General features: G+C 36.4%; 1 protein-coding gene across 1 annotated transcript in view; it reads left to right on the forward strand.

Moving 5' to 3' along the window:
- LOC104492390 (voltage-dependent calcium channel subunit alpha-2/delta-1-like) overlaps positions 1 to 24,632 on the forward strand; it is a gene marked incomplete at both ends in the record, with an annotated part of 35,993 nt that extends 11,361 nt beyond the window's left edge. The window contains 4 exons of the mRNA XM_010134951.1: positions 2,824 to 2,893; positions 3,712 to 3,762; positions 4,863 to 4,962; positions 24,474 to 24,632. Of these exons, the coding sequence (XP_010133253.1) occupies positions 2,824 to 2,893; positions 3,712 to 3,762; positions 4,863 to 4,962; positions 24,474 to 24,632 (380 nt within the window). The remainder of the gene's footprint in view (positions 1 to 2,823; positions 2,894 to 3,711; positions 3,763 to 4,862; positions 4,963 to 24,473) is intronic.
- Between the last annotated feature and the right edge of the window lie 357 nt (positions 24,633 to 24,989).

Here is a 24,989-nt window from a genome sequence, read left to right on the forward strand (position 1 = left end):
ATCTTAAGCTGCTTCTAATCTTTCCAGGTCTGTGCATGGTGAAAGTTGCAAGCTAGGAAAAGAGAAATAGAATTTAGCTGTTGAGTTCACGATGAAAAACTGTGAGTAACACCGTTCACAATAATCTCTGCAAGGCTTAGATAGGCTGTGCACACATAAGGAGTCTGCTGATTCACAGTTTCTTGGACCGTTTTAATGTTTCTTAGTCTAGTTCGGGTGAGCATCTTCTCTTCCGTTGTGCTTTTTCTTACTAATATAAATGTATAGAAAGCCACAGTTTGAACTTTGTTGCAATCCAGGAAATTACTGAAAAACTATAGCAGAACTGAGCGCAAGGCTTAGTTGCTGGAGTCTTAACAGAAAGACCTCCTCTGAAGAACAATTTGGAAAGATTTGTCTTCAGATTCTTTGTTTTACTCTGTCTCAACCAGATGTTTTGAAGGGAAGGGAAGGGAAGGGAAGGGAAAGGATTGAATTTTAAAAAATGTTGATCTGGTTTCTATTCAAGTTAATAAAAAAAAAACTTTTATATATAGAGCCTTTTGGTGCCTTTGGAGTTATTAGGGAAATTATCAGGCATTGCAAATTTTATTATTTGGTGTTTCCTCAGAAGTTTAAATTAATAATAATTTTGCCCCTTGATGGTTCTGAAAGATTTGCAACACTATGCTTGGTCTAAAAGGCTCGATTCTGAAGGGTGTTCTGCTAGGCAACTGGTGTTGGCCTTAAAGAAGTGATGCCCTTACTTGTCTCAACATGCATTTGTAGCTCTGAAATTTTGCTGAAAATGTGGCTGAATTATTTCTCCTACTGTCTTCTGTTACACAGAGAGAATGTAATCTCAACCCATTCTTCTGTAACTTTTAGTTCAGATCTTAGGAAAGTTAGATTGTTTAAAATAGTATGTGAAGTTACACTATCATCTTCTTGCAGCTTATGATATCAGATAATCAGTGAGATGGTTTTCATTAGATAATTTATGTTAGCTAATGAACTAGTCTGTTATTTTGTGAGCCTTTAGAAAATTGATCCAATTTTAAATGAATACCTATGTTACAGCAGAATATGATGATGTTAGAAACACTCTTCTTCAGCTCCTGCATTCAAATTCTCTTTGAACCATCATCTGTTTGCTTATGGAAAATGCAGTTGAGGAGTTGGACTTAGCTTTTACATGACAAAAATAACCAAAAAGCAGTTTTAATTAGCTTCTTGTGGAAATTGCTAAGAGTTATTGTCACACTAGCAGTGTAAATTACTTTCTTTCTGTTGTTTTGAAATAAAACCAGGTATACATTCAGATAATTCTCTGATTATGAAGACTGTCCAAGATATGGGTCAGTTAAGAGGGACAGATTTGATAGGGCTTTTATTGGATTTCAGTGGAAAAAATGAAGGTTTGGGCAAAGCTATAGCAGAGTTGGTCAGTATCTTGATTTATATTTGCTGTTTTACCTAAACCACTCATAGTACAAACTAAAATGAGTATTTTGGATGCAGATTTTGTGAGTCTCAGGGAATGTATTTTAAGGATGGTTTTTCAGTTGGAATTCCACTGGATAGGTTAGTCTGATCAGACACAAAAAGTCCATGATCGGAAATGCGCTAACCATTGCTTTCAGCTCGTAAAATACTGGTGAATTTTAGCTGTGAGTGATACTGAAGTTACAAATTTAACATATACCAATCTGAAAAATTATGTTCTCTCAGAGAACAGAATCTCTTCTGGAGATTTCAAAGATCCTTATCTCTTCAGATAGCAAAGGACCTGTCAGGTAGTCTAGTCTGAAATTGTAGACAATACTGGTATAGAGTTTGAGGTTTTTCTGGCAGGAAACAATATATAGTGTTTTCTGCAGCTGATAAATGTCCTGTGGGTTATGCTTGGTTTAAATCTTCCAGTAGCTGATGTGCCAACCCGGGTTATGGTCCCTTAGAGTTCATTTAGTGAAATCAAGAATAGCAACTGCTCTAAGCTGGTGGCTTCTTTTATATTCAGGGATAGAGATATCATAATTCTTCCCTTGTTTTAGATTAATGTTGGTTTTGTTTTGTTTTGTTTTTTTCCCCAGGAAGAATCCTGGAGCTGCCTGAATCTTTCTTTATTTCCTAGACAGAAAAATGATTAAGGAAATAGCTCTCCCAATTATTTAATTTCATGTAATTTTTTACATTTTTATATGCATTCATTAAGCTGTCAAATTGTTTTTTAAAGGCTCATTTTGTTTTTCAATAAAGACAAGATTCCTACTCTTCTTTATAATTATGGTAGAACTTAGATTAAATGTTTGCAAAAGTTTATTCATCATTTACAAGAACATGAATATTTCCATCATTTTATTTTCAGAAAATACAATACTTTCATATAATGGTTCTGATTTGCATTTTTAAGTAAAGCTGTCTTGAGTCACTGTATTATTTTTTAGATGTATAACAGAGCTTCAGATCAGTACAGTATTATCGTATACAACATAGATTGACTTATAACTGGTTTTAAAATAAAGTACTTATTTATCCCACCCCGCCAAAAAAAAAAAAAAAAGTTATTTCATATTCTAAAGTACTTCGGTTGAAATTCTGGTTCCACTGAAGTCAGTGGTCAGTTATAGCCAGGAACTTTCTTCAACACAACTTTTCCCTTTAAGGTCTTTATCTATATGTAGTTTTATTGCATTGTATTATATGCTTTTATATATATAGGGGTATGCATGTCAATGTTTATATAGTGCAAAATCTGTGATATTGTTTCACTACATTGTTCTGTTCAAAATACTGAAGATAGAGTATGTAATTTATTCTATACATTTTTTTTTTCCTTCTCAGCTTCCCCATGGGTAGATAAAAGTCGAACTCCAAACAAAATAGATCTGTATGATGTTCGCAGAAGGCCATGGTAAGCTTTCACCAAAGGGCTGATGTCACTTTCTAGGAATGAATGTAAAGATAATTTTTTCTAATTCTTTGTATTTAATAATCCTTACTTTTAGGTATTGATTTTTTTTTTTTAAAAATCCTTTAATTATTCTGCATAAAATTTTTCAAATCATACTACTTCTTATACAATATCCGCTATAGTGTGTCGTACCATTGCATGTCACGGACTTTTTTCATAGGAGGATACCTATCAAATAGGTATAAGGCAATTAAAGGCTTTGATTTTGTGCCAAAATCAAATGTAATTCAGATTATTAGGCTGAGCTGTTCTTCCAGAGTTTTGCAAGTGTTTACAAATATGTCTCAATGGTATAAAAAGAAAAAAAAAATCATTAGATTGATAAAAGACAAGAGAAGAGTGGCGTGGTTTCTCATTTTTTTCTGTAGGACTTTCAAGGCATAATGCATATGGATACTTGGATACATACTAGTTGAATATATTCTTTCAAAGGATGGAGAATTTTTCCCTAAGCTGGACTGATGTAGTAATTTATCTGTCATCAAGATCTTTAGATCTGAAATAGATTCATGTTTTTCATCTGAAAATAGTGAATTTTGATCGGCATATCCTACTTCCAGGCTTTCCTAATATGGTTTAGACTTGGGTTTGCTTAGAAGACACAGCAAGAGAGAAAATGACAGCACATGTGTTTCCACTAGCTGCAACAGGTGGATTTTGTTCGTTCAGCTAGATTTAGTTGAGTTTGTGGTGTCTTCCATCACATGCAACAAACGTGTTTTCAAATTTGTGTCATTCATACCTTTTCTTTATTTCAGGTATATCCAAGGAGCTGCATCTCCCAAAGACATGCTTATTTTAGTTGATGCGTAAGTGGTTAATGTCTGGGTATTGACATTAGAGGGATGACAGTGCTTAAATATATAGAACAAATCTCTGCATGCTGAAAACCAGAGAGAGGATTAAGGAGTCCTTATACGCAAAGCATCAAAGGTCTTGGTATAAACAAAATAAATACACAAGGAAAGTGTAGTTCCAAAAAGCCCAAACCAAACCTGTGAAAGGTGTTTAAACTGGAGACAAGGAAGTATTTCTTAATCACTTTAATATTATTCTGCCTTCATCTTCTTAATTACTGAGGTTACCAACTGAAGATTTCTCATGCACGTGCCAAGATTTGTTGTAAAACACAAACCTAAAAACAAATGACTAGAAGCATTGCAATAGGTTTAACCATAATTTCATGAGCCTGAAAGATGAGAATGTACGCAGACTTTGCATGTTTTACCATACATATTTAAAAATTGCTAAGTTTGATTACTATAAAACATTAACAGAAAGTGAGCAAAGAAATAAAAACTCTCTCTTTGCCTTGGCAAGGCTTCCTGTGTTCAGCTAATGCTGAGGGACTGAAGGAAGCATTGAAACTGACATTTCGAACAGATTGCTTTATGCTGAAAAAATTCACAGTAAGAGAATTTGTATTTAATGATTTTAAAGGTGCCAAAGTGCTTTCCTATCAGCAGTGAGTTTTATCACCTTTTGCTATTTCTTCACTTCAGCTTAGGTTTTTCCTTGAATCAAACAAGCTACGTAGTTTTCAGATACATTTGGGTATCTGAAATCCTAAAGCTGTAATTCTGTGTGCAGGAGTCTAAAACATTTAGATAATGCATTGGTTGAAGGTGGTAAACTCTCTCAGATTACTTGAAATGAAAATGAAGAAATTATGTACCATTCTGATTCATCTGAGCCACAATACAGGGGCTTTGAATACCAGTTTTGGACTTAACTTTTTATTGTAACGATGTAATAATACTAATCCTGTGCTGGAGAATTCCAGAGAATTATTGACAATACTAGTGTGAAATCTGGTGAGAGTGCTGGTTGGTGCTCTGTATTTTCTTTGTACATTTTAAATAAAATTTGTTAAATTCAATTCTTCTATTATCTTGTGGATTTCTGATAGGAGCGGGAGTGTCAGTGGACTGACATTGAAGCTGATCCGCACCTCGGTCATTGAGATGTTAGAAACCTTGTCTGACGATGACTTTGTGAATGTAGTTTCAGTGAGTATCTGTTCTTTCCACAAAATTTGCATTGTCAACAAAGCCATAAGCAAACAATTTTTAATGCCAAATATGAGATGCTTAAATATTAAGCTGCTAAGAAGTGCAAAATATAACACACGGCTTACTGTTTTCTTTTTAAGTATAATGAGAGTCCTCGATTTGTTGCTATCTTTTCATTTGAGAGAAGGACAAAAGTCACTAAAATACCCTTGTCTGTGGTCAAATTCTCCTTTCCAACGTATTGCTCTGGTTTGCACCAGACATCTTCTATTTGACTGATAAATGCATATTCTTTTGAATTATTTGGTAGTTCCCAAGTTTTATATTGTGATATGAGATAATATGATACAGAGGAGGCAGAGGCAACTTCCTTCTTCCACAGAGAAGACATTTGGGTTGCTATTGTTAATTAATGTATGATGGCAGAAGATGTACAACAACTTGCTGAAGAGCTGTTACTGTGAAATTCTACAGCTGCAATTTTTTCCCATAATAAGTAATATAATAGAGGGGAAAATCCATGAAGAAATTTAAAAATGCACATAATTTATGTGTACAGAGACAGCATATGTGATGTACAGGACACAGGATTGTTAGGAGGAGGGTAGAATTACAGGGATTTTCAAATGAAGGTAATGCTGACTTTTTCAGGTCTGGCTTTTTAGCAGCTGAGATTTTGCAGAATATGATCTGAAATTTCAGTACTACCTATAATTACTACGCTTCAAACTTGATTACCAGAGTTAAAACTTTTGTTTCTATATAATAGAGTTTTTAAATAGTCCTTTAAAATAGTTTGGTTTGTTTTGGTTTTTTAATGGAGTTTCAGTCTTTCTAATACTTTCCTGGAATTTAAAGTGCAAATTTCTAGTTTTCAAGAAAGCTGAAGGCAAAATAAAATAGATTTGGGGAGGGAGAAGATGGTATGGACAACTTTCAGTTTTCAGGCTGATACCTTGGATGTTATGCTCTAGCCTTGGGCAAGGCTTTTTTGTTTTTTATTAAATTGTTGAGTAGTAGAGCTTTGATTGTAAGGATTTAAGATGAGAACACTGACTTACTCTTAATGACAAGAGACAGCCTGCATGGCGAATAACTGGAATGATTTTGAAGACAATTTTCAACTTCTACAGATGTGTTGTAACCAGCCTTCGGGGAGAAAGACCTGAAATATCACTATCAGAAATCTCTTTGAACACCTCTTATTGCTTCATTATTTGCTGTCAGTCTAGTTAGACCTGTCTCCAAGTAGTAGCGAGAAGCTTTTCTTCGTAATGGCATTTCCTTGCTTAGTTCTTAACAGTGGATTAGACCTTTCTCTTTAGTCTAAATTGCAGTGAAAAAAAAGAAACTAATGTTTTTATTATTATTATTATAAGAGGAAATAAGCTTTTCTGTAATGACATTAGAGAGCTGAAATGTCATTGTTAGGTTCACTGGTTTTAAAGGAAGAAGATTGTAATCCTAAACTGCTGGAAATTGATTGTTGTGTTCAGTGGAGCTGTGCCAGCTTTCTCTGTTGGAAAATCTGGACCCCCACTACCTCCTGATTTACACAGCTTTCCAAGCTCTTTCCTTCATTTGCTCCAAGCTGATCAGAAAGAGGGTATCTTAATGCTATGTTTCCTTAAGCTCAGGTTATTTTATTAGCTAAGGTTCAGTGTTATTCTAGTGAGGCTTAGAAGTTGAGATTTGTGTCGAAAAAGGACTAGAGATCTTTGACTGTTTTCTACGGTACATATTCTGAGTGGTTTGTAACTTACAACATATAAGGACCTTTATTCTTAGACTGAACTTTGGAGGCACACGTCAGATATTTGACCACAGGACCAAAGAAGAATTTTTGGTCATGCTGCATTCATTCTCAGAGGAAGGCAACGCTTACAGGCATATACATTATAGAACATGGCATCTCTAAACCTTTTATAAAGTGCTATTTGGTGTTGGGCACTTATCATTTAAAAGTCCCTATTACATCCTTTCGGTAATGCAAATACTTCTGTATCACCTGTGTTTTCATGTGTTCAGATGGCTTACGTATTGGTGTTGGAATTGTGGGAGACATTGTGTTCTGACATTTTATTTCTCTAACAGAAAGGGAATCATATGCTGTAGATAGGAAATAAATGTTTATACTACCATAAGGCATTCTTTAAGCAAGAGAAGTGAACAAGTCTGGTTTATTTTTAGGATTGCAAGTGGCATGTCCTGCTCTTGTGTCACAACAACCCCTTACAACGCTACAAGCTTGGGGAAAAGTGGCTGGAAAGCTGCCCATCAGAAATGGACCTGAGAATGCTGGTCAGTAGCTGGCTGAATACCTGCCAGCAGTGTGTCCAGGTGGCCAAGAAGGCCAACAGCATCCTGGCTTGTATCAGCAATAGTGTAGCCAGCAGGAGTAGGGAAGTGATTGTCCCCCTGTACTCGGCACTGGTGAGGCTGTACCTCAAGTATTGTTTTGGGTGCCTCACTTCAAGAAGGATGTTGAGGTGCTGGAGCATGTTCAGAGAAGAGCAATGAAGCTGGTGAAGGGTCTAGAGCACAAGCCTTATGAGGAGCAGCTGTGGGAACTTGGGTTGTCTAGCTTGGAGAAAAGGAGGCTCAGGGGAGACCTTATCGCTCTCTACAACTACCTGAAAGGAGGTTGTAGTGAGGTGAGTGTCAGTCTCTTTTCCCAAGTAACAAGTGATAGGATGAGAGGAAATGGCCTCAAGTTGCACCACGTGAGGTTTAGGTTGGATATTAGGAAAAATTGTTTACTAAAAGTCTTGTCAGCATCTTTGGAATAGGCGGTTCAGGGAAGTGGAGAAGTCCCCATCCCTGGAAGTATTTAAAAGAGGAGTAGGTGTAGTGCTTAGGGACATGGTTTAGTGGAGGATTTGGGAGTACAGGATTAATGTTTGGAGTCAATCTTAAAGGTCTTTTCCAACCTAAACAGTTGTGTGATCATTATTCTTCTCAGAATACTCCATAACAAAGAGGGCTAAACCAAGTCCAACTCCAGTGCTTTCTCAAACCTCAAAATATCAAACGTATCATTCTAGGTGAACGAAATGCAGATTTATTCAATACATTTCATGTTATTGTTTAAGGACATTTTCTCTGGAAGCATCCTGGTATTAGATATCATAGGATAATTAAAAAATCCAAAGACCTAGGTGACAATTTTCACTTAATATAATATTAGCAGATGGATATATGAACACCAGTAATAACTGGAAGTTATCCACAATTTTTCATCCCCTCCTGGATGTTTTGGCCAAGAAAGCAACCGTTGTTTTATGGCTTGTTAGCTTTAATAACCATAGAGTGTTTAGCAACGAGGTTTTGAGTTAACTAGAGAGCTGTTCTACTGCTAACCTCTGCCAAGATGTTGTCCCACAAAACCCATATGTATGATGATTCATCCCCACAACTGAAAGACACGGATTTAAACTCATGTCAATCACTTTTATGAAGTGACAGGATGATTTAATAAACTGTGCCTGGTAGATGGAGAAATCCTAGGGGAAGAAAAAAAAAGCTTAAAAGTAGGTGTATTAAAATACATTAGTTCTACTGATTTAATATGGTTCTTGCATTTATTTCCAGTGAAAAAAAAAGGTTGAATGTACTATTAAGTCACGTAAAGATTGCCAGGGGTTAATATGTCATGATTTCCTCTGGGATTTGCATTTTTCTTATCTGAAGTGCTGTGCTTTGTTGTTGAAAGAAAACCTGCTGTTTGACAGAGCTTAAATGTATGAATAATACAGCTGTTTTCCCACTAATCCTGTTATGTGCTTTGATAGCAGTAAGTGGTAGATGATAGGGGCAGCAATTCCATCCCAGCGGGTTATGATTTAGTGACTTGGTTTCAAATGTTGACACAGAAAGTGTAATTTGTTTATGATTGTGGGTAGGCTGCAGTTTGCAGGAGAAATGTATTTCAGCTGTAGAGGTGGTTGCACAAAGGAAACACCTACCTTACAGCAACAGACATGTTAAAGGTCAGGAGCTGTGGAACTGTTTAAAATCACTTAGCTTTTGTATAAAACCGAACTGATATTTAATGTTTAGGAACTGGAAATTTAGTATTATGAGCATACTAGGGATAATAGAATCATGCTCTGGGAAAATTGAAAGCTCATCTCTCGCTTTTGTGCAGTTCTGCACATCGACTAAAATCAGAGGAAAGGAGATTTCTGGATGAATTGAGTTCAAAGAAAAACCTATGCACCCAGCCTACGAAATTATTGTTGGGGATAAAAGCAATGTTTTCCCACCATTTTTAATAGCAGTTTATCATGCAATTCCCACAGCTGAGGGGCTGCAAGCCTGTTTACTTTGCCCCGTTACTCGCAAGCTGATACAATCTTTATGCCTTCCTAATTAAAATATTTAAATATGACAATAAAGAAAAAAAGTTGTAAAGAGCTTTTCAATTTTTCAAAGTGCTCTTTTGTCTTTTTGCTGCATGTTACTTTCTTTATTCCACAGTTTAGATTGCACCTCTATTCTCTTAGGTAGAGGGAAACATTCATTCCTTCCGGGAAATACTTTCTTAACCTTGTTTAAAAACTTAAAATCATGCCATGGGTGGAAACTTTAGCGTGAAGACCTGTTGAAGGGAGGAGGATGCTAGATTTGACTGCCAGGTAGCCTGTCAGACTTATGCTTTCTTTGCCAGAAGTTTTAGATTTGTATGAGTGTAGTTCCATTCAATTGGCTAAAACTTCCAGAATTTTCTTTAAAAATAACTTAGAGTTGGTTTCCTTTATTACTTCCATTTAATGTGGGTTTAATGAACTTTAAATTAAATATATTATTCCTTTTTTGGAGGGGTTGGTTTGGTTTGGGTTATTTTTTCATAGTAAATGCAAAGCAATAGGAAGGCAGGTTTAGAGCTGTGTTGAGCTCTGTGATTCTCTTAACAATACATTTCATTGTATTATGACCTTGCAATTTTTCTTAAACTGAATGGCTGATTTTCAAGAAAAGGGGGGAACAGCGTTAGCTACAGAGAAACATTTCTTTGTAAGTGTTCCTTAATGGAAGGTAACCTTGCCCTTTCCCTATTAAGGGACCAAGTGAATTGTTGCGTGTATTTTCATAAAAGTATTTTTAGTAGGCACTGTAGGTGCTGGGTTAAACAAAGCTCAAAGAAGTTGTGATCAAAATTAATCTTCAATTTCCACATTGCTAATAATTGCAGGTAGAGCTAGACTATGTATCTATGGAAATAGGTGTATGGGAAACATAGCTGGAGGACCTGTCTAGCAAATGTACTGAAGATGAGTATTCTGCAAATAGCAATGGAGGAAATTTGAGAACTATGGAAGCTCAGCAACTGTTAAAGAGTTAGAAAGAATTTTCTTTTTTAATGGATTAATTAGGGTAGGAATGGAAGCAGTAGATACAGTAATGTTAACATCAGGAAATGTCTGTCTGCCTGAATTAGTTTCATTTTACTTCGCCTCTAAAGAGAAAGTTGAGAAAGGACTCAGTGATGCTGTGTTAAAGTATTTCAGGTGGGGCTGAAGATGAGAGGAAGATTAGGGTGGGGAGGATGTTACATTTGTTGGCTTTTTTAAAATTAGGTTAATTTAATTCAGTGGGACCCTGATCCTCAAGAAAACAAATTTATATAAGGAAAAAAAAATGTGAAGGATCACTGGGAGTCAATCTTGCAATCTTCTTGTAGTCTCCATTTGACATTATGAACCAGAAATGCATGTACAGCTTCAGTGACATGACTAGAGATAACTTTTCCTCTAAATAGTGTGTGGACTGATGGTTCATCTTCTCTCCTGGAATCAAATGCTGAATATTTGAACTAGGATTTTGGCTGTATGTCTCCTTTGTTCTGGCTGAATAACTGTAGATCATATCACTAATTTAACACAAAAAAAGATTGGCTCAGATTTAAAAAACAAAACAAAACAAAACAAAACAAAACAAAACAAAACAAAACAAAACAAAACAAAACAAAACAAAACAAAACAAAACAATACAAACAAAAAAACCTTCATGTGTCTTCTCTGAGGACCAAAAGTGGTTTATGGTTGATTGCTTAATTCTTGAAAGCATCTTCTCACAGTCCGGAGTGAGTCATCTGAACAGCTGGATTTCAGATGTACTCTCAAACTCACAGAATTTGATCCCTTTTTTTTTTGGCTGTTCTGGAGTTCATCAATAAATAGGCTGATAACTGATTTGATCACAACTGAGAAGTGCTGTTGCTGGGCAAAACTCTTGTGTCCATAGACTCTCAAAACCATCAGATAAAAGCGCTGCAAGAATGACTAGTTGAAGCCAAATAAATTTGAATGGCACATAAATAGTTTATATGCCTCAACAAATTGCAAGGAAAGATCCTTCTTGTCTTCATATCCATATTTAATGCTTTCCTGGAGGATGCATTTCAAGCAAATATCTACCACTAAACGAATTGTTAAGGTCTATTACAGCAGTAACCAAGGGAATAGGAAGGACCAGTGATATGTGAGCAATGACTGTGCAAAAGGTCAGATTAGAGTATCACATTGCCCCTTTTAGCCTTAAAGCAAGAATATCTGAAGGATTTTGTTGGTTGATTTGCTGTTTGGCTGGTTGCTTTAATTTTTGTTTTGTCCTGCTGACTTATATGTTTATCTCAGGTAGCTGTTTGTCATCCAGCTTAGGTACTAATGGAGTGGAAAGTACTTCATCATTCTTGTGTGATTTGAGTACTTCAGCCTTCATCTTTGTAAATAGGAAATGTTTACCAATTACTTTTTTATTTTCTGTATATACTTAACAGTTTGGCCATATCTATCTAGCAACAGATGTGTTCAGTAGTTAGGACTTCTCTTATCACTAGTGTACTTACAAATTCCTTGTTCTTTTTAGTTTAAGCAGCCCCACAATATTGCCTATGCAGAAAGACAGATCAGCAAATACTTATATAAAACAGACATATATAGAATAGTCCATGGTAAAGAGGTGAAAATGAAGTGTTACTTTGCTGTCCTGAACACAGGCAGTGCTAACACCCTCATCAGGCTGCCCTATCTGTCTGAGCTGGATGGAAGTCTGCTGGTAAGAATATATTTATATATGTACGTAATGCCTGAATCCCTCCAGCAGCTAGGCTCAGACACTTTTATTTGCCCAACAGCTGCCCCTAGATCCCAGTCTGCCCTGTTGCTGCTACCTAGACATACAAGTCCTGGTAGCCACAACCCTACTGCATTTGCTAGCAGAGATCATCTCATGTACACATGCGGAACTGTCAGGGTCATCTCTGGTCTCAGTAGCCAACCCCTCACTGTGATCTCACCCTTAGAGCTACAACAGACAGACACACACATGGATTTCACGACTAGAGACTTCCAGGACCAGCACCTGGCACTCGTTCTAGGTGCCGGTACCGTGAACACGTGGGTCCCTGTAACCCACAGTCCCACTCCTGTTGCTGCACCATGGGCACATGGGCCCTGTGACCTTTGGTCTGGTTGCTACACTCACACACCATGCACATTCGTACATGCAGAATAGTGTCTCTCACCCAGGAAAAGAGGTAGAAATGGAGTTTAATATGAAGGCAGGACAGGCTGTGCTGATGAGATGCAATACATGGGCAGACAAACATACAGACCAGCAAACTATTTACATGGGACAAACAATTTTTCCCCTTACCCCCTCTATTTTCCCCCACTTTTTCATCTCCAAATCACATATATACATCCCTTTCCTCACCCTGGTTTTTCCATTAAATATTCAGTAGCAGGTCCTGTGCAATCCTGACATGCTTTTCCCCTGCATCCCATCATGTCTGCAATACAACCTTCCTGAGTCTGAAAGGGGAGTTACTGTATAGCAAATAATTGCCTAGGCCCTGGTTAGCTCTGGTAAATGAAAAACAGCCCCGGAAGACAAGTCATCCTGACTATCTCGAGGACAAATTACAGCCAGGAGCTGCTTGTCTGTTTCCAGTGACTGTTGAGAGAGCCCAGCTCCCTGTCTTGGACTGGGCTCATTTCACATCGCTGAAATGAGATGAGCTGCATCACATTACCTCCGCTCAGCTGCGAAGGCAAAAGTAAGTCAGTGGGAATAAAAACAACAGGCACTTTGGGGGGTTACACCTTTTTTTTTTTCTTTCTTGTGCATTATTTTTTCCTTTACCATGTCAGCTAATGTGTTTTAAATGTGTTGCTAACTGAAACTTCCATTTGCTGTGGAAGGAAAATATTCAAAAGATATGTAAGAGAGAAAAAAGAAATAGAAAATGTTGGAAAGGGAATAGGGCAAATTATAAAACAATACCTGTTTCCTTTTAGATCTGTCACAAAGTGTTAATTCTAGAGAACAGACTACCCTAGTGCATGAAGAGCCAAAGGGAATGAAAATTAGAAGCTGAAATTCTACATTAGTATGTCAGGAGCAGGGATGTTACTGGGAACTGTACATTTATTCTGTACAGTACAGCTGACAATTTCAGATGACTAGAAAAGTCACCTCCATTCTAACTTTGAGGGATTGCTTTGGGCATCAATACAGATTTTTATTGTCTCCTCTTATAGTTGTCAAATGTCAGGAAGTCAGACTTCTAACAGCACATGACACAGGCTTCTTTATTTCCAGAATAAAGCCTAGCTCTCTAGTATATTGGTAGTATTTAAAATACTTCAGTAGTATATAAAATGAGGTGATAGCTCTATCTCTTATTTTCCCTGGTTAATAAATCTGTTGGCTATTTCCAGTTCCTTATTTTTTAGTAAAGCAGAGGTCCTACTAAAGTGACCCCTGCTTTGTCAGACACACCATCGGTTCTTTGAGTTTTTATGGCACATCAGATACTGGACCAAAAGTACATTTCTGATTCATCTTTCCAACTAGGAGACAATTATTAGGGGGCATTGTGACAGTCTAATTAAAAAATTTTTACCAGTTCTGAAGAGGCTGGGCTGGCTTTAACTTTTCTTATGGGGAAAGATGGCTCATCATGTTAATGAAAAGAGAAGAAAATGCAGGTTGTCCCTAACGTTTGGGACAGGGTGGGGCCCATTTCTTTTATGTTCCCCGCTCTTTTAAAACATTTTCTGTAAAAGTGATCTGTTTGATAGGTGATAGATTTTAAGATACATGTGGCAAGATGTGAGTTTGGGTCTCTTAGCAAAACCTGTATGAAATACTCATTGACTTCTCCAGTCTCAAGCTTTCAAGTCTCACTCTTTTCCCTCCAGCCTCACGCTTTCCTGCCTTAGTGGCAGCAACTCACACATCAGTGGCACGCTGCCACAGCCTCCTTACGCCTCACGAAGCCCAGGCACTGTGTGCGGCCAGGCACATTGCTGTGCCCTGTGAGGGTGACAGGCACATTTAAGCCAAGCCATGGGAATATGGAGGTGCCATTGTAGCCCCCTCCTGTCCCCCAGTTGTATGGCCTGATGCTGAAATATATGTTCTGTCTTGTATTTTGGTGCTTTGGCTAAACATTTATCCTGCTTTTGATGCCCTGAGTAGCAACCTCACGTATCCAGTGAATTTATAGAAAAATCATTTATCTCTGGTGACCAGCAGTAGGACACAAATAAATGGAAGTTCAGACTGGGCATTAGGTACAGGTTTTTCACCAAGAAGGTGGTCAGTTACTGGAGCAGGCCCCCCAGGGAAGTGGTCATGGCACCAAGTCTGTCTGACTGAGTTCAGGGTGCCCCTGGCCAACAGTCTTAGTCACATGGTTCAGTTTTAGGTAGTTCTGCAAGGAGCAGGGAGTTGGACTTGATGATTCTTACGGGTCCCTTCCAGCTTGAGCTTGAGATACTGTATTACTCTATAATTCATCTTTTTGGCTAAAGGTGTTTCATGTTCTAAACAACTTGAATTTGACTGAATGAAGATTTTCCCAGTCAAGTGATAATAAAAAAAGTCTACAAAAGAATTTTCTAGAAAGTCTCTTCTTGTAACAGAAGTTCTCTTCTTTCCTAGAGTGTGTCTGGGTAGCAGTGCTATACAGTGTAGCAGTGCCATACGGTGCAGACTACAGGACTGCAGCACTGCAGTAGTGCAATATTTTGAATCAGCCCACTTTCTCTGCAAGATGCTAAAGCTTACAGTACTGCAATTTTCAGTAGAAGTCAGAAACAGTTTTTTAAGTAAATAATACATGCTAACCTAGCCACGGCATCTTGAAGTGACCACAAATATGTTCATCTTGCTAAGCTAATTCATTTTCCAGCTTATGCTGATGCTCTTTGTTGTAGCTCTGAAACGTGCAGTACAGCAATGTAACATCAATCCTCTTGTACTCAGTGGGAGCTTTGCATTGATTTATGTACAGATAACCATTTTGGTTGGAAAGGTTAACCGAGGGCAGATTTTGGCCCAGTGTTTGGTCTCTTCCAAACACTGATGTCATATTATGCTACGATATTATTTTCACGAGATGATTTGTAATCTAATAGTTTTATTGTTGCTGAATGCCGCTACCTCTGGTCTCTAATACACACATATACACTTCACAGTGAAAAGTGATACACTTTAATTTTCCAGAAATGCCAATAGTGTAAATTGGCATAGAAGCTTCATTGTAGTTCATTCTCTACTTGCAATACAATTTAAGAAATGCAGGTGTGCTCTTCATGAGTTCTAGAATAAGGTTTTCGTTTTCTCTATGCATACGTAGGGATGTAATGTATACCTGAAGACTATCTGTATGCAGCTAATAGGATAGGAGGAAACAGTTATTCTATAGCAAGATATGAATGCTGAACTCTAACACCACATTTTATTTTTTGGCCTGTCAAATTACAAACCTTTATTGCTTGAACTGCCTCAAAGTTTCTGTGTACCAAGATCTACATGGGAATAAACTTGGAAAATGGCTTTCTTACTTTTCTGTAAATGAGTTCCGATAAATATTTATAATATCTTCTCACTGCTGAAATACAGATTCTAACTGGCCTGATTCAAGATTCAGTTATTCTTGGGATTAACCCTAAAATCCTATTACCCAGCCTAAAGCAGCAAGAAAAAAAAAAAGGAAAAGAGCAAAGATGGATTTAGCTGCAAGACGAAAGCCTGATGAAATCAGATCTATTTCACTATTGCTCATTTAATACATATAGATACAACTGGGTCACCAGACTGATTTAGCCATGAGGTAGAAGCAGCATAGCAACAAACCTCAGCAGATTGAAAGTCAGCAGCAGTAGTATCTGATCGGGTCTTCAGCAAGCTAACTATATTTTTCTCAATTTTCAGTATTCCCAGAGTGATATTTCTGATTTATTCTGCTATCATGGTCTTCTATTATAAATGTATATGTTTTTATCTCTGTAGCAAGTTTAAGTGTAGGAATTACTGCTTTGTTCAAATTTATATGATTTTCTATAAAAGATAAATATTTCTGAATGTTTAAAAATACACAATTTACGTAAGTTTAAGGCAAGATCTCATTTAATGTCAGAAGTTTTGGAAAGGTACTTTCTGAGGGGATATTTTTTAGTTTTTTGTTTGTGGCTTTTTTAGCTCAGAAGTTTAATGTGAGAGATCCATTAAACACGCTTTGTTGAATGGGTAGATGTTAGTAAACTAACTGGGATGAGTGAAAAATAGAGAGGCAGCAGGTAAGGATGGTTGTGAAAAATCTGATTTTCTACATAGATTCGGTATTAAACAACATTCAAGAAAAATGTTGTCTCCAAATCGCAGCTTTAGAGATGCAGAAGGACATGGAGATAGAAGGGTGCTGTACAGCTTTTCCATTATGAGTATTGTAAACACAGATCGTAAAGCTGTTGGAAATTGAGATGCTTGGTAATACAGATCCTTGGTATGAAAAAAAAGGATTTTCGTCCTCCTGGACCTGGGACCTCTCATGTTCACCATGTGGAAAGTTTTTCTTTAAAGGGGAAGTTTGGATGTTAATATTCCTGCTTCGACACTCTTTTGGCACACAAGAATATTTTATGTTTTACTTGAAAAGAGATAGTTTTGCCAGTCACAGAAAGCACCAACTGCCTCTCCAGAAGTGTAAAATTTCCCGTTTCAATATAACATTTATGAGACCAAGTCAACTTTTTTTGTTTTAGTGCCACCTAGTGACTAAAACTTAAAAAGTTTTAAAAAGTTTACTTTGTTTGTTTTGATTTGTTTATGCGGGTGCCTTTTGTAGTAATGAGATGATTTACAAAAGATTTTATGCTTTTCAGATTGAATTGCAGTGCTAGCGCTGCAGTTGTTTTCCGTGATTTATTTTCCGGATGATTTACGTGAACTTACTGCTACCCTTTTTGAGAATTGTGGCCTTCCTCAGTGGATTAGTGCTTTGTTCAGATAGCATCTGATAAGTGCTGACAGAAACTTGCTTTCTTGATCATGTCATAAAAACAACTGAACACATAACTATATGTAAACATAATTTTTTAATAAATATATATATATACACACATATGTATCTTCATACTTCATCAGATACAGAAAGTTGTTGACTGTCAGAAACAGTAATAAACAATTTCTGGCCAAGATAAATTAATTCCCCAAGTTCTTACTCTTTAATTCTTTATAGTGTTTCCTCTTATGCTGCTGGTTTTGATACCTTCTAGTTTTTTGTCAGCATTACACATAATGTGAATTCTAAGATGGTGCAATGAAGGGGATGCTTTGGGTTTCCTTTCATAAAATAAGCAGAATCAATTGAAAGGTTTTATTTGCATTTAAATAACCTCCTATGCTTGCCAAAAGAATGATTGACATTGGATTTAGGATTTATATCCTTCCTACCTCTCAGGAGACAGAGATATATATTGAGATATATGGAGAGTGATAGATGGATATACAGAGGAGAATTTGAAACGTTCATCGATTTATACATTGCCTGTGAAATCAGAGATTTTCTCTTGCAGTGCTGTAGTCTTCAGAATTAATCACATTAGCCGTGTGTGCTTTTTGAAGACATTTAAGCGATAATGCTTTAAAAACGTGTGCCCTTTTTGACCTTGTGGTTCAAAAGGCATATAGCACAAGAACAATTATCGAGTTAAAGGGCAAATTTGAGGATTTGGAGTTGATTGCACAACGGAAAGGGAAAAAGCATATTCCGGTGCTCTAGTAGCAGGGAGTTGAGATTAAAGCTTCTGGCCATGTCTTTGCCTCAGGTTTAGTTGTTTTCTTCCCTGTCGCTTCACTTTTCTCACCAATAAAATAAGAACATTACTGAGCTGTTTCACAAAGAGTCTGAGACACTCAGTGATGTTTGAAAATGTCTGTGGTGCTAAAGTGTGGATGTCCCTCGGAGTTATATGCTATGTGTTACTTGCTAAAGCTTGGCAGCTGAGGAAAGGTCAGCTGGTATCTGCAAAAGGTAGATTTATAAAAAAAATTTCCCAATAGACAAGCCAGTTTGTATCTGTTCAGCGGGAAGTATATTGAACTGAATGCAGTTTCAGGGGAAAAAAAAAACAACAAAACACCACATTTTCTTCTCATCTATTTTGTTTGTTGTTTTTCTTCCCAGACTGATAACTTTGATCTTTCTACTTAACTGTCTCAAATGGTTTTCAGACCCTATATATGCCACTTCTGAATACTGATCCTTTCTTTGTCCATTTTGTAGCCTTTTTCCATGAGGGTTTTATTCACCCCCACCCAGCACCTTCTTTTGTCTTATACTGTGCTCTTAATGAAAATACCCGTCTCTAGGATCTCATTACTAATTTTGTGATCTGCCGTCATATCCACAGAGAACTTAGAGTGGGAACAGATACAGGAAATAAATCAACATCTTTGTTTCACTTCCCTTGGATGCTGGTGTTGGGGAAGGAGTTTTAATAATTTTAAAAGAAGGACTTCCAGGTTAAGAGTCTACAAAAAGGAGGCTTTTGGCAATGCAGAGGTAACTATTCTGGAATCAGAAAAGTGTTTCAAACCGAAAACCCCTTCTCTTGTCCGTTAGTTTAACTATTGGGGCACTATGGATTGCAGAGTCCATGTGTCTGCAGGAGCCCACAACTCAGTGGAACTACCCAAGGGATGGGAGAAGTTTTCAGCATTTAGGTATTTCACTGCAGTTCTTTGTAATTTTCCATGGGCTTTGTGATTGATCCTTCTCTGGATGGGAGAATAAAGGCCAAGTCCTTTAAGTCTGTCAAATTATTATTGGTGTTTCTGACCTTCTCCAGGATGACAAGGTTCAAGCAGCATTAAACTCATACCCCTTGTTCAGAGAATCATGTTAAGCTGAACTGATTAATTTATCTTTCAAGTTATTGAGTTGCCCCATATATGGTCAAAGATTATAATGGTTGTTTGAAGTCAACTAGATGAAGATCTCTAACAATCTAGTGCCCCAGTTAACAGGCTTGGGTATTCCTGCCCAAACCTGTGAATAGGTTTTCATTTCCTCATACATGAGGATCACTCTGGGAGGTCTCAAAGGCAGAGACTGCAAAAGGATATAAATGAATTGCGTAGTGAGAAATAATCCAGAGAAAAATACATCCATATCCTTTACCTTGCTAAATAATTACAATGTATGTTCAATTGTATTAATACTTCATTAATACTTCATGGTATTTTAAAGTAAAAAGCTAAGGTTATCCTGGATTCCATGATTTGCAAGTGCCTCTTATTTTAGCTTAGATAAAGAATAATTTTTTTATATAGTTGAAAAGTAGAAGCTGTCACTGGTGGTGACATACTGTATAGGATGGCTTTAGATTTTAACAATTGAATGATTTGCTTCCAACCATCATCTGTTGTTTTGTAAGTGATTCACTGAGCCCACGGCATCATACATAAATTCCATTTATTTTCTTTTTACCACAACAGCATTTTTGTGACATGACGTTTCTGTTTGCTGCAGTAATTAGGGGGAAACGCCGGTCTGATAAATACCCAACTGACATCCTTCATATAGATACATTAGAGTATCGTATTCAATAACATATGAATTGTTATTATTTTAGCTTTACAACTTTGATAGGATTTACTTTTGTAAGAACATGGACTTTCTGCAGTGGCAACTGGTTTTTGAAATCTTGCATGTTTTTTCGCCCAGTTAAATACTAAACGATTTGGCATATTATTAAGTGGTTTTCAAGTCAAATAAGCTGCAACGAAAATAATCCTTATTATGGTACTTAGAAGACAGGTAGTGTGACCAGTGATTGTTACAGGCTTATTGCAGGTATTTAGGCTTTTGGTATCTTAATGTGTGAAAAATAGTAATGCCACTATTGCTATTACATGTCAGATGAGTGTACCGAAAAGCTGGCCCTGTTTGGCTAATTACTTAGCTAACAGTTAGAGCTAAGTAATGAATGGTATTTGTCACATGGTCAGCTGGTTAAAGAGCAAAACTATTTTAACGTTATGAAAAGCCAGTTTTAAGACCAATCTGAAGGCTTTATACTTGAAATCACTCAGTTCCTTCAGTAGTTTACTGGAGTTCAAGTTAATTATACGTAGCCCTGAATTTTGTTCCCCTCTGTGGACATTTTTATCAGTCACGTTTCAACCATTTCTCCTCCTAGCAAACAGGGAAATGTCCATTTTGGAGGATTGTTGTTCTTTTTATTGATTTCTTTATCTGATCAAAATCTCTTCATCTACTTTGTTGATTGGCGTATTTTTTATTCTCGCTGACTGATGTATTTGAAAACAGCTGGCTCATGTATTTTCTTAATTAAATTATAACATTTGCAGACTTTGGTTGATGTAACTCCCTGTTCTACAAACCTATTACTTCTCTCCATTTTACTTCTTCGTTTGTCAGTCTATAGATGCAGATGTTTTGACTTTTTATGCTTTTGTTCAGTTTACATCATGTGTAAGTACAGTACAGTTCTGTTTACTTGTTAACTGCTTAAACAGTTTGAGCCGGTATTCCTGTCAATTTTTAAAATGTCATTTTTGTGTCCTCAGTTATGGATCCATATGCTAGGTACCCGACCTTCACAGAAGTAATTATCCTGATACATTTGCAGGACTACTAGCAAGCAATTTAGATTTGCAATTTAATGTTAATGGCATTTCAGGGAGAAATTTTCACTTGGTGTTAAATTTTCACTTGAACACCTAAACCGCTGTTCGCTATAGGCCAAGACGAGTCATGTACTGGCCATAAGATTGAACTTACTGTTACTTTTATATTAGCTCATTAAGTAATTTGCATATAATGTCACTGACGAAGCAAAGCAGTGTTTTCATGCTAGTATTTTAGATTAAGTTGGCTTTTGAGGAGCAGAGCTACTACCAGAGTGTTTTTCTTCTACTTTCAAGGATCAGTCTTTTCATTCCATCTCACAATTAGAATTAATTTTCAGACCTTGTCTTCTAAAGATTACTTTACATCAGCAATTTGCCCAACGTGGCTATAAAATTAGGTCAAGGCAAGCTGAAATAATTCCACAGCACAATACTGTTTCCACTCCCACATGGTTAACGTACCTGATAATCATTGGGTGATTTATTGGTTACTTCTGTAAAAGAAGTTCTTCTTCAAGAAGCACCTTTGAGGGTGTCAGTGTTTTGCATTAAAGTGAATTGATTACAGTTATGTGATCATCTCAGGCTTTTGCTTAAGCAGCAAAACATGCTGCTGAAGCAGAGCAAATAAAAATTGACACCTATTGAGGAGAAATGGAAAAATTGAATGACCGTAATTTGTTTGAGCCTAAGGAAAGAACTTTTATAAAATATAATGGCTTTAAAATCACACAATGGAAATGTTAGGGTTCAGCTGGAAGTCTCACATTTTAATCACAGTGGAGGATTGGTCCTACCAAAACATTGTTTTCTGGGAAATACAGCATATATTAAAGGAATATTCAAGCTGAAAATTTGATTCTATGTGATCCAATTCCACATGTTCATTTATTGTAAAGGTGGAGTTTGCATTCTGACACTGTAGAACTGGAAAATATTTTTAATCTTCACTATCTCGTCCAGTTTTCATACTTCTGTTACTGTAAATAATTTAGATACACACACAGTATTTATAGTTCTGGTATTTTGAAAATTAAAGTCCTGATAAATACAGTATTACAAAAATAAATATGCAAAATTTGTCATATTATTACATACAACTGACTCTTCTGTGGAATACTTGGTCAAATATAACATTGCAATTTTCAAAGTTAAAGAACTTGTTCCTGCTTTCACATGTTTTTCAAAAACAACAGTTGTCCCCTTGTGACACTTGGCAACTGTATATTGATAGAAAGGGGAAGAGAACTTTGCATAAAGTCATTTGAGAATAACTTGCTCTCAAAGATTTTAATTACCTGGGGACGAGAGCTATAAAACTGGGACAGAGTAATAACTGTCCTTATTAATTATAAAGATATATGAGGATTCTTAGATGGGTTTTTTCATGACGTATTCTGCCTAACAAGAATCAATACAATTTTTTAGCTAAAAAGTCCCCAGGCAAATCATGAAGATATAAGTATCTCACCAAAAGACAATGTTAACTCATGAGGAATGAGCAAAAAAAAGCTCCCTAGGAGAAGAAATACAATACAAAAATGACAATGTATTGGGTTAGTTGTAATCTACTAATCTAGCCCAAAATCAAAATAGTGTGTTTTCTTGTTTAGGTTTTACACACATGCAGGACTTGCTTGTGGTACTATAATGATATTAGAAGATAAGGCAGACAAACTCATGCTTTAAAGCCTCTAGTTTGAAGGTCACTTTGACACATCCTTTTTGCGAGAGTAAAAAAATTACGTGTGGACCTTAAGTAAGAATTCAGCATGGCAAACGCTCCTGTAACAACGCCTGGATTTGCTTGCTTACAGCTAAAACCACCACAGTTGCAGCTCTATGGCTATTTTCGAGAAGGATGCAAAAGAAATTAGGCTAAGCCTTCTGATGAGGATGATGCCTTTCTCTGTCAGTCATTTCTGCCATAAGCTGTGCTGTATTTGCTGTTATACATTTGCTCCTACTAATTCAATAGCAGGAGTCTCATTGGTTAAAGTGAATGTTTGATAAAAAATACTGGTAGTTCCTATTTTGGTTGGTCCTAAAAACAAGGGGCATGCCTCTATACACATCTGATTCCAGGACATGGAAAAGTCCTAAGCATCCTATTAACTTAAACTGAATTATTATCCCTTATTAAAAATGGTTTGGTATTATCAGTCCCTTCGTCCTTTGAAGTTCTCTTTGTTGTAAGTGTTCTACAGTGACAGTGTGAGTTAACATTTGCTGTTGATAGCATTTCTGTTTCTATAGTTTGTGCCTGATACTTACTGATTTAATCTAGATGTATAAGTAATCTGAGCCAACAAAGCCTGATTTTTAAGTTATTTTAAGGCTTTGCACCAGGTTGGCAGCATAAAATTACATTTACTTTCACAGAGGACCCTTAATCAGGAAGAGGTGTAATCATCTCTTTTCAGCTGAAACCTATTTTAGGAGTTCTGGTTTGTAGTGCCTTTACTGAGATGGAGTTTTCCAGAGGTTTTTTTGACATCATATTTACCAGTGAGAATAAAAGCTCACAGAAGAAAGCTGAATAGTTAAAACAGTTCAAAAGTTGTCCAGGATGATAGTCCTAGTAATGTAAGTCAATAGTATCTTAAATAAAAATCACTGTGTTGTGGGTAAAAGATTTTCATTCAAATAAAGTTAAACACAGATTATGTGCAATAATACGCACTTTCATTCAAGACTACCATGAAATCATAGATGCCATAGCATTTTTTAAAGTCTCATCTTTGACTTTAGATAGTTACAGAGGTAAAAGCGAGACATATTTCTGCATCCCTCCCTCTACCAGGACATATATATATATTTGCACTTATACACATACATAGAGATATTTATACAGAGACAAATTTTAAAGACATCATGAACAGATTTCTACTTATGCAGGCAGCATTTTGCAAGTAAAAAAATTGTATGTATGTTTTTACATAACATCAGAATCTCATGTAAATGGATTTTTCAGGGAGTAGTCTTTACGACTTTTTGTGGGTGAGAGAACACAAATACATGTGTTCTCAATATATGGATTTATGTTATTGTTAACAATATCCTCCTATTTGCAGCTAAATTCTCACGTGCTTCCTTTGCCCCAAGAGTGTATTCTGTGTTCTGTAAGGTATATGTATTAATTGATTATGATCTGCAAGCAGACTAATACATGCAATATGGAAGTCACCTGAAAATTCAACCAGTATTTTTCACTGTTTAAAAAAAGTAAAATAAATATTTCCCCACATTTCGTTATTTCCCTAACTGCATTTCTCAGTCTGATTTCATTACATGAGCTTGAAACAAAACTTGTGGGAATTTTTCCACTATGGCAGAGTTTTTTGGATTGCAATAGAGATTAAAGCACCAAATGCCTTTTAAAAAATATTTTTATTGTCTACATTTGAAATCTCCAGACTCTGCTGGACATGCTCAATGTAGAATATGAAAATCCAGGTGTGATGCGCTTTATCTCATAGATCAAGAAAACATTAGCTTTACTACTACAGTCTTAGGGAAGAAAATTAACTGTACTATTTCTATTTATTTTTCAGTTTAACAATAATGCTCAGAACGTCAGTTGTTTTAATCATCTTGTCCAAGCTAATGTGAGGAATAAGAAGAAGCTGAAAGAAGCTGTCTATAAAATCTCTGCTAAAGGAATTACAGATTACAAAAAAGGCTTTAGCTATGCTTTTGAACAGCTGCTAAATGTAAGTATGGAAGTAATTTTTCTTCGCTGTAAAGTGAAGAAGGAGAACTTGAATGTTCAGATGGCTACTGTATGCTCCTGCCTTGTGTAAACTAAGTGGTAGAAGTGGAAACTTTTATTTAGCTATTTAATTTATCCCCAAACTACGGGATTTTTCTCTTTGCAGATCTCCCAGCAGGTTACTAAAATTTGGGTCTAAATTTGGGTTTCAGTGTCGTGTACTGTTTTTACTTCTGGTTTTTCATTTAATCTGTGATTCTCAGCACATCACTGTGGTAGTGGTTGATTTTCAGGTAATTTTAAAATGAAAAGCTCTATGGTACAGTGTTATTAGTTCAATTTTAGCACACTATCTCCT

The sequence above is a fragment of the Buceros rhinoceros genome, unplaced genomic scaffold (assembly GCF_000710305.1).
Source record: "Buceros rhinoceros silvestris isolate BGI_N320 unplaced genomic scaffold, ASM71030v1 scaffold28970, whole genome shotgun sequence".
In the NCBI taxonomy this organism is placed as follows: domain Eukaryota; kingdom Metazoa; phylum Chordata; class Aves; order Bucerotiformes; family Bucerotidae; genus Buceros; species Buceros rhinoceros.